The 9,930-nt window shown below is 55.0% G+C and overlaps 2 protein-coding genes across 2 annotated transcripts in view; both read right to left on the reverse strand.

Moving 5' to 3' along the window:
* Positions 1-2,216: 2,216 nt before the first annotated feature.
* On the reverse strand, positions 2,217-4,807 carry MUSTN1 (musculoskeletal, embryonic nuclear protein 1). The gene is made up of 3 exons (XM_011958237.1): positions 4,019-4,807; positions 2,709-2,841; positions 2,217-2,525 (listed from the first exon to the last, which is right to left on the reverse strand). The coding sequence occupies exons 1-3, from the start codon at positions 4,025-4,027 to the stop codon at positions 2,419-2,421; spliced, it is 249 nt and encodes an 82-aa protein (XP_011813627.1). The 5' UTR covers positions 4,028-4,807; the 3' UTR covers positions 2,217-2,418.
* Positions 4,808-5,787: 980 nt separating this feature from the next.
* TMEM110 (transmembrane protein 110) overlaps positions 5,788-9,930 on the reverse strand; it is a 64,710-nt gene continuing 60,567 nt past the window's right edge. The window contains exon 8 of the mRNA XM_011958240.1: positions 5,788-9,673. Coding sequence (XP_011813630.1) covers positions 9,557-9,673 — 117 coding nt within the window. The 3' untranslated portion in view covers positions 5,788-9,556. The remainder of the gene's footprint in view (positions 9,674-9,930) is intronic.

Genomic DNA, 9,930 nt, shown 5'->3' on the forward strand with positions numbered 1-9,930 from the left:
CAGATAAGCAAATGACGAATGTCCCGTGGACCTTGGCTGGGGGCAGGAATGTATACTAAAGAAAGGTATGCTCAGGTTGGAGTGGGGGTTGGTGCCCCTTCTGAAAGGTGCGAAACCTTCACCAGGACCCTTCACACCAGGCATTCCACCAAGCTCCACAGGGCTGGGAGGGAACTGACAGTGAAGATGTCAGTCTGCTCTCCGTTAAGTCCAGCCTGGGGAGAAACGGCGATGGTGGGGAAGACTAGGGCTACAGGGCTACCCTAGTGGCTTCGCGGAGGAAGGGGGCTTGGCCACCAGGTAAGTGTGACTGGCTGATGGGAGGGCCCAAAGGCATGGAGTGACAATGGGAGGTGTCTGTGTGGGGCAAGATCTAGAGTCAGGACAGATACGCTGTATTTCTGGTGAGAGGTGCTGGCATGGGGCGCCTCCTTCTCTCTCCTGAGGTCCCAGGCTGCTGTTTGGGTGCCATTAATCTAGCCAGGGCTTTAGGTTCAACCCCAGCAAGGCTTCCAAAACAAGACTGGCAACTGAGTCATAAAGCTGCCACATCCTGCGGCACAGAGGTCTCCACATGGGGAGTTTATTGACAGGAGAGCATGGAACAGAAAACAGAGCTGCCAGCAGCTCCGAGGGGTGACTGGGGTGGCGTCCGGTGGAGCGGGGGGAGCCCAGGAATTGCCGGTTGAGAGAGGACAGAATGCCATTATCGTGAGCGGTGTGACGCTGCCACAGCCCAGACTCAGGGGAGCGCTGCCCAAGGGCCTGGGGTGGGTCCCGGCCTTACTAAAGTTGAAGCACTCTGCTCCTTGTAAAGTGGGATTGAGTGAGAACATATTATGCTCTCTGGGTGCCGCTGGGGTTAGCGTTCCCTCGTGGCTCTGCAGAAGCCAGCTCCTGAATCTGTGTCCACACATGGGTAAAGATGAGTCATAAAAATGTGGCCAGGTGCCAAGTCCTGGATCGGGGAAGGACGGCTCCGTGACACCAGCTCTGAGGGGGCCACCTGCCTTGGGGACCTATGGGGGGTCTTGGGGCAGCCAGTGACTTCCAGAGGCTGGGGAGGGTTTTCTCTACCAGTCCTGTCTCCATGAGAGGTACTGGCAGGCCTGGGGCAAGGGTGCCATAGACTGGAGCTATTTCTACAGCTGCAAAGACGACGCTCCCTTTCCTTAGCATGACTGGCCAGAAGCCTCGTCTCTGCACACGTCTCCACTGCTCACCATTTTGGCTCTGGATATGATTGGGATTACACAGGGGAACACACTCCTTTCAGTGTCTGGGGGAAGAGTCTCCCCATGGGGTCCAGCAAGTAGGACCAGGCCCTTCCTCACAGCAGGTCTGCTCCCTTGGGGCACAGAGCACGGGCCCAGCCCAGACCCAGGGCTATATTAGGAGGCCATGCTGGCCGGGACTGTGGGAAAGGTTCTGGGCAGCCAGAACCTCCTGGGGCAGGAGGGCATCCCTAGCAGGCATCAGCCCTGAGCCAGGCACCACAAGCCCAGACTCTGCCAGTCCAGCTCCGAAAGCAGCCACTGTCAGCCTGTCCATGGTCATAGTCTTGCCACCAAAACAGGACAGGCCTCTGTGGGTCTTCTGAACCTGGCAGTTCCAGGCACACAGGGGACAGAGGACTGCAGAGGGAAGGGTCATGCAGGCTGAGAATCTGGTGTTCCTATGCCCCAGGCAGCCTGGTTGGAGCAGACTGTGGGAGGCTTATCCCCGCTGTTTGGAAGCGACAGTAGCTCAGGACACTGACTGCCAGAGACGAATCTCAATCTGGCTTTGTCTTGGAGGGGACAAAAGCTGGCAAGGAGGCAGTGTGAACAAAAGTGCAGGGAGAGGGGTTTTGAGGTCCCTAGGTGCTGCAGAGCCTGCGGGTCCTCAGAGGCTTCTCAGCAGCTTCTGTGGAGGGCAGGGGGAGAGGTGGTCTCTGAGACCCCACCCACTTCACTCTGAGCAGTGTCATCATGGCCTGCTTTATGGAATAGGCTCAAGCTCAACTCCCCTGTAGTATAAAAGGGGAAACTGAGGCTCAGAAGAGTCTGAAGTCACAGGTCAGCATTGGGTCTCCATGTCCAAGGCAGCATGTGGCAGTGGCCATAATAGCACCTGTGCTATCCCCTGGGATCCTCCCAAATGGACATGTTCCATGTTCCCACCCTGTCCTCCCTCAATAGTGGCCAAAGCCAGGGACCAACCAACACCTTCCGACCGCCGGGGCCACACGGGCATCCTCTTTATTGGTGCTTCCAAGGTGTTGGTGCAGAGCCCTTGGTTGAAGGGCCAGGACTGTGGGGGAGGGTGGCAGCCCCAGAGACAGCAGGGGCGAGGAAGTGTTCTGGCATAAAAAAAGAGTTCCTGGGAAAGGCTCCTGTTTCTGAGCATTCGGGCAGCAAGGGGAGTGGTGCGCACTTCTCAGCCGAAGACACTCTTGGCGGGTCCGGCTTTGGGCTTCTCAAAGACAGTCTCGGTGCCTGTGCGGGTGCGGCTGAACACCGAGGGGGCGGCCGAGCCAGCTTGCTCTGTGGGAGGAGGCAAAGTCAGGGGCCAGCCTGGCTTCCTGGGAGGGAAGGTCCCTTACGATGGGTGCACCCTTTCCTGAGTCCAGGAATACTGGATTCTCAGAAAATGATCCTTGACCACCTCCCCCCACCAGACACACCTGCACCCCCACCCCCAACCCCAGATGGCGTGAGGACACTCACCACACTCCCGCATGACCTGGTATGTCTTGGACTTGATTTCTTGGTTCTTGGTCAGGTTTCCTCGGGCCCCCTTCAGGTCCTCCTCCTTCACAGGGGGACGCTTCTTCTTGATAGGGGCTTCCTGAGCACCAGTCTTGGAGATCCAAGAGCCTCATCTTACTACCTGAAGTCTCGAGGCGGGGACACCTACCTCTGTGCCTTGGCCCAAACCCCTCTTCTCTGCTCACTAAACCCAAGCCTATTCAAGGCTCTATTTCTCTTCCACAGAAAGCCTTCCCAACTATGCTCCACCTGCTGCAGGTCTCCCAGCTGTCTTGGTCTGACTTGCCCATGTGCCCTTCTCCTATAGCCTGGGAGCTCCTGGGAGCAGTGGCTGCTGCAGCCTCACACTGGTGTGTCTGTCTGCCTGGCCAAGCTCAGGGCTAGGCACAGTGGGGAACAGTGAAGGGGACTATCTCTGAGGTTGGGCAATACTAGGGCATTTGGTTAGTTCCAAAACCTGCTCACTGGGTGCCAAGGGGTCCCTCAAGGATTGCCCAAAAGCGCCAGTATTTACTTTGTGTCTTTGGGGCTGGAAATGGGGTAGAAGGACCAGATGCCCACAGAGTTACAGTCCAAAGTGGCCACCCACCCATGGAGCAGGCAGCAAGGACAATCCTCTCCCTTGGCAGGCTGGTCTGTCCCTCCAGGGTGGGGGACACCCAGGCTCAGTGTTTACCCTACCCCTCAACCCCAGGCACCTGTGAGTCTGAGACCTGCCTGTGCTTGGGTGCAGGTGCAGGCATTTCCTCTGTCAGCCTGGGACAGGCTCCTCAGAGCAACACACTATACCCCTGCACAGGGATGCACCCAGCTGTGCCCCTCCAGCCTCATGTGCACACACATACAGCTTCATGCATATACCATACACAGAGACAGACAGACCTATGTGTGTAGCTACACACAGCGTGCATGGCTGCAGGGGCCATAGCTACAAATGCACAAAGCTCTATACATTGAGTTACAGCAGCAGCACACACATGCACGTGCACAAACACGCGCCCCCCCCCCCACAGGCCCATGCAGAGATCTAAGCCCCCACCCCTAACATCTCTCTCCACTCCTCCTAACAAACCATGGAATACCACCAAAGCCACACAGAAGAGGGGTTCTTCAGGGGGTCCTCCCTGAGCCCCCATCTCCCAAGGGCCGCAGAGCCTCCAGTTCATGCTTGGGGCTCAGTTCAAGACACAGCTGCCAGAGCCGAAAGTGTCCAGGACTCCACCTCCACTCCCTCTGGCATCAACGCAGCCCATGCTGGGCCCTCCTACCTGGGACATGGTGGGTATTGTGTAAGCGCTGGGTCTTTGAAGGTGCCTCTCTGGCAGGCAGCAGCTGCTGGAAAAGATCTGAGCGGAGCCCAGCCTTCTGGAACTTATATAGCCTGCTTGCTTGTCCCGGAGAGTCACTGCCCCTCCTCCGGCAGGCTCCCTGATGATTCAGGTCCGCAGGGTCGCTGGCTTCAGAGTTTATTCTCAGAGATGAGAGGGGCTCCGAGTACTGCTGCCTGGGGGTTGCAGCCCTGATGAAAGCGGATGGCTGCAGAGACCCTGTGCCTTCTGGGACAGCTGCTTGATTCCCCCCGGGGGAGGTGCTGGCACTGGTGGACTCACTATGTGTTTACGGATGTGGGTCCTGGAATGTGTGACCATCTGAATTGTTCCTCCGCCAGGGTTCATCCCAGTGTGTGGGGTGGGTGTGGGGTGTCCCTGAGGGAATGGAGGGCCCTAGCCGGGTTGGACTGCTCCAAGCTTGTTTTTCTTCCTCTTCCATCCCTTCCCCTGGATTCCAGTGGAGATTTTCCATCCCTGCATGGTGGTAGAGCAGCAGCTTCCCGTGTCTGCTCCATTTGCTCACGGCAAGCTCACTGGGCCCTGACAGCAAACCCAGAGAGGGAGGCTGCCACAGGTCCACAGGTGGAGAGCCTGAGGTAAAGGGGCCTGGAGAGTTGCTCATGGTTTTGCTGATGTACTTGTCGTCTGTCCCATTCCAACTGCAAGTTCAGCGAGGGGGGAGTAAGGGGTCTGGAAAGGACTAGGCAGGAAACTATGCTCGATGGTGAGAGCACTGAGAGAAGTGGGAGGCAGGCTCAGGCTCAGGTCTCTGACTAGGTGCGGCCACCACAGGGGGGCTGGCCTGCAGGACAGTTTCAGTTGGGGGAGAGTGAAGCCCACTCCAGGTATTGAGCTGTGGAGACAACAGGTCCAAGCGCTCCCCTGGAAGGTCACTTAGCTCTCCTCTGCTAAAAGCTCCTAACACACTCCTTGCAAGGGGAAGATACCTCAGGGCACAGGATAGGACCCTAAGCCTGGGGTGGGTGTGAGGAATAGGTGTGCATAGGAGGTTGGGGCCCTCCCAGTGACAGACATATCTAAGTCCTTTTCAGTTTATGGAGATTATTTTTATCCTTGAAGGCTCCAGGCAGATGGAACCCAACCAGGCACTGACATTTGGTTATCCCAAATGCCACTCCATTGCTGTCATACTTTGAACCCCACCCCAATACCCCTCCTGCCATCCTGGCTCCAGGAGGCCAATGAGAGGACTGCCAGGCTTGATCTGAGACAAGTGCTGACATGAGGAATGCCCAGGATGTGGCACATGGGCCAAGAGGCCGCCGAGGGCAGGCCAGGCCTTGTGGGGGCCTTCCACTAGCTCCAGGGGTGCCCCTGCAGATGGCACCTGACGCTGAGGCTCTGCCCAGGGACCTGCCTTCCAACCCTGCAGCCTCAGGGACGAGGATGTGGGCTGCTCACTGCTTATACTCTACCTCCCCAACACGACATCCTCCTCAGAGATGGACTTGCTTTAATTCTCACTAGCAAGGAAGTGGAGATGGACATGGCAAGAGCATGTTTGGGTTTTCCCTGGGCAGATGCAGGCTCCCACTCCTGCCACGAGGCTCCGTAAGGTTCCTTCTCACTCTGGTCTCTGGGGAGAACTTTCTAATTCACAGGGGAATCTTTTTTGACCCTGCCAAGCTGTTTCACCTCCAGAGAACACACAACCAACAACCACAAATGTGATGGCTTCTTTTTTTAAAAAACTGTAATAAGATGCCAAACTTTATTGTGAACCATTTTACAATGTAAGTACATCATCTTCTCTTTCATTTCAAAAAGACGTTTCTGTGAATCCCACCGCCACCGACTAAGCACCCCCACTGGATGGCTGCTGAAGTGGGCCATGGTTTTGCTCGCATAGGTCTGACTTCTAACAAACTTCAGGAAAAGAAAAATCAAATTTAAAACAACCCAACCAACCAACCAACCAACCCAGGAGCTCAAGGTGCTCGTGGCAAGTCAGACCGTAAGTCCCTTACCAAAAGCCAAGCCCCTCAGAGCTGCCAGTGTTTCACAAAGTGAAACAGAGAGCTCTGCACTCTTAGCTGCAAACGTGTGAAACTTCTAAAAGCCAGCCCCACACCCTACGAGGCAGCTGCTCTGGCCGGTGGGAAGCTCCTTGTACTGCCTATCTTAGCCTGGCTGCGAAAAGGCCAGTGAACTGCAAGGGCAGAGTGGGCTGCCAGCTAGGCGCTGTTCCCTCCAGGGTTCTGAGGCAGCCTTTGGACATAAACTTGGGGCTGCAGCCTACAGGCTTACACTGCCTAAGGGAAGTCACAGCTTGGATTTGAGCCTTTTAACATTTTCCCTGAAGAAAGAGGCATGACAGGTGACATTAACCCATGACTCCCTGTTGCCAGGGAAGACACAAGTTAAAACTTGAGGAAGGAGGTCACCAGCATGGCCGAGGGGCCACAGACCCTCCTCTTGCATGTGTGCAAGCTGAGTGGACCAAGAAGCCATCACCACCTGGGATTTCACCAACATCCCCCCTTGCCCCAGGGTTGTCACTGTCAACAACCCTCTGACAGCAAAAGAAAATAACAGTATCAACCACCTCTTCCATTTGGATATGACAGTTCTACCTCATTAGTTTATTTCCAATAGTTACAAGAAATTTGTTCATGACCTTGACTTGCAAGGTTCCATCACAGGTGGCTTGGCTGAGGTCCAGATTTGGACAAATTGGATTGATAGCACACAATATCCAGTCAACGTCCCATCATTTCTCAACACGGTGGTGGATGCCATGTGGCCAGGTGAAGAGCTGCACCTCGTAAGGCACCTTGGAGCAGGTGGTGAGGAAACTCATCCCAGGGAGAGAGGGCAGCTCGGGAGGAAGTCCTGACCACAGCCCTCTGATCTGCTCTCATGGGATGGTGCACCATGGAAGAGCCCCCAGTGACTGCAGGAGGCACTCCTGGGGATACAGATGTGTGTGTGTGTACGTGTGTGCGCGCATGCGTGCACACACACATATACACGAGAAAGGGAAGGCCAAACACAAGAGGTGCCCTATGGTGAGACACCCTATTAGACCCCCGTCCCCTGGTCAGCCAGCTACTAGCTGCAGCCCAGAGACTAAAGCCCTTTCTGAAAATCAGGATACAGGGAAAAACCATCACTCCTCAGCTACCTCTTTGTTCCCCAAACCCACTGCTCCCTGGGAACTGGGCCGAGCCTTCAGATGAGACCATCTGAGGTTTACATAACCCAGGGTTTGTTTCACAGCTTTCACAGATTATGGCTCTTCTATCCCCTGCCCTGTTTGGAAACATTAGGAGCTCGAGACTGAACATGAAGCTCTGATCATGAGCTCCAGGAAGGTGGAAGAAACAGCTGCAGGCACAGGTTGTTCAAACCAAAATGAAACAGGAGGGGAGGAATCAGAACTGAGTCAGTGATGCCATGAGCGCCTCTTAGGAACATGAGTTCCTGACCGTCCTGTCAGGAACATGAGTCTTGGTCTTCCCAATGCGACTGAGAATGGCCTGGTTCCAGCCACTCTTTCCCACCAGAGAGCTGCTGGGGGAAATACTGGCTACCATAGCTGTGGATGGGAGGGAGCACAGAGTCAATCTGAGCAGGAGCGACACCAGCAAAATTGCCTCCTACTGCAGTTACAGTCCCTGCTCATCTCGGCATCCTGGCTCTGCACTCCTGGCGGAAGATGGGCTGAGAAGGCCTCTCTGATGCTCACCTTCAAGTCCAGAACAGGCAGGACTCTGAGAGGCAGAGGGCAGTCCCAGGGTACCTGGTTTAACAGCTGGGTTCATGAGCCACAATTCAGACCCAATGTGCTTAAGTGAAACACATGTTCATGCAGGTCTAAAAGGAAGGTTCTAAGTGGAGTGGCCTCCTCTGCACTTGTCTCACTTAAAGTCCAGGCTGTCTCCCTTCTAGCTCACACCTTAGCAGTGTGGCTTCCTGTTCCTAACCAACCGTGGCCGCCTCTAAGCTTGACAAACCACTGAGCAGTGCCCCTACCTTGCTGCTTCCACAGCAGGGAAACTGCCGGGGTCAGCCCATTCCACAGTCACTCAGGAAACTCCCAAAGCCACAGGGTCCTGTGGCCATGCTGAGGAGTAGGGGCCACTCCCCAGGGAGGGGACACGGCCTAGAAGCACCTTGCCCTGCCTGTGGTTTAGAGTGAGCTCTCTCACCCCTGCCTGCCTTAGCCACCTCAGCTTTGGAGGGCGAGAAAAACAGGATCACTTTGTGAGGCAGATGTTCTCCAGAATGCTGTGCAAAACAAATGGACGACACTAGGATGACAGATACTAGGGCAGCAGGAGAGGAGGTTCCTGGTGCTGCGTCCAGAGGCTGGCTCTGAAGGCTGCAGCAGTAGGGGCTGAGAGGCCAAGACCACTTTAAATCGTGATTGGAGGCTCTGCAGACAGGCAGACCGCACTGGAGTCTGGTAGTCTCGGGTCCTCTGGACACAAAGGCCTCTTAGCTAAGCTCCTTTCTTGGTCAAATTTAACTAAGACCTCTGATCTGTAGCAGGAACGCTAGAGCTCGCGGGCCATGGACAGAGCTCTTCCTGTTCCACACACTCCTCTGCAGCTCCTGGATCTGCATCCAGACCAGCTGCTCCAAGCTTGGGTCTGATCTTCACAGAACCACTGGGTTTGCTGATTCTAGAGAAGAGCCATCCTCCTTCCCTCCCCAATCATTTGTCTCATCTTATCATAGGGCATCATCTAACAATATTCCAAATAAAAAACTCCCGGCTTTTTCCTCCTGCCAGCCCACACCCCATGAAAGGCAAATAAACCCATTTCTTTGGGGATTAAAAAGAGTTTTTAAATACAATAGTATGAAAATATAACTTAAAAATATAAAAGTCAAACAGCATACGGAAGACTTAAAAATCTCTGTTTTGCCCATTAGTCCCATAAGTACTTTGTAGGAAATAAACACATACCCCCAACCCGGTAACACTGTCACAGCTCATAAAACCAGCTTCAGAAATCAATAGTTACAAAAGCCATTTCGAGTAAGAAAGCATTCCGTTTCCAACTTGGTCAACGAGTCACTTTTAGCCCAAAGGCATTATGTGTTCGCACTGCCCACAGCCGTGGTGAGGGAACCCACCCACGGTCTGTGTGCCTGTGCTTCCTTCCGCCTTGCCGCCTGGTCGGACATGGGGCAGGGCCTCAGGTCCCTCACAACACTGTCTGGGACGACAACAAACAAACACAACTCCTTCCTTGCATATTTGGTCAGTGTTTGTAGTGCAACTGAATGGGGACCTCCAGCCGCCCGTGGCCCCCTCGGGCGCTGGCTCCTCTTCCCTCTTTTTAAGTCACAGTAGTCTGGGGGCAGGCGAGAGCGGGCAGAGACAGCAAGAGGAGCAGAGGTAGAAAGGAAGGGCAGAGAGTGGGGAAGGAACGATGCTGCGGGATGACCTCTGCACACCAGCGGCTGGCGGGGCCCTCCTGTCACCCCCAGCATGGGAATGTGTCATACAGGCAGGCCAAAGCGGTGCTTCTTTTTCTTCACAGGCTTGAGGGGGGTCAGTCTGCGGAGGTCCTCCTCCACGTCAGACTCCTCCATCTCGTCATCCGCCGAGATCAGGATCTAAGGCAGTGGAGAGGCAGGGCCCGAGTCACCCCCAGCAGGGCCTTCTTCATTTGCCCTCCCTGGACCCTGGGCCCTTCAAGTCTCATGTTTCTTTTGTGTTTTTTTTTTTTTTGGACAGAGTCTCACTCTGTTACCCAGGCTGGAGTGCCATGGCATGATCTCGGCTCATTGCAACCTCTGCCTCCTGGGTTCAACAGATTCTCCTACCTCAGCCTACTGAGTAGCTGGGATTACAGGTGCGTGCCACCATGCCT

Source organism: Colobus angolensis, unplaced genomic scaffold (genome assembly GCF_000951035.1).
Source record: "Colobus angolensis palliatus isolate OR3802 unplaced genomic scaffold, Cang.pa_1.0 Scaffold462, whole genome shotgun sequence".
Taxonomy (NCBI): Eukaryota; Metazoa; Chordata; class Mammalia; order Primates; family Cercopithecidae; genus Colobus; species Colobus angolensis.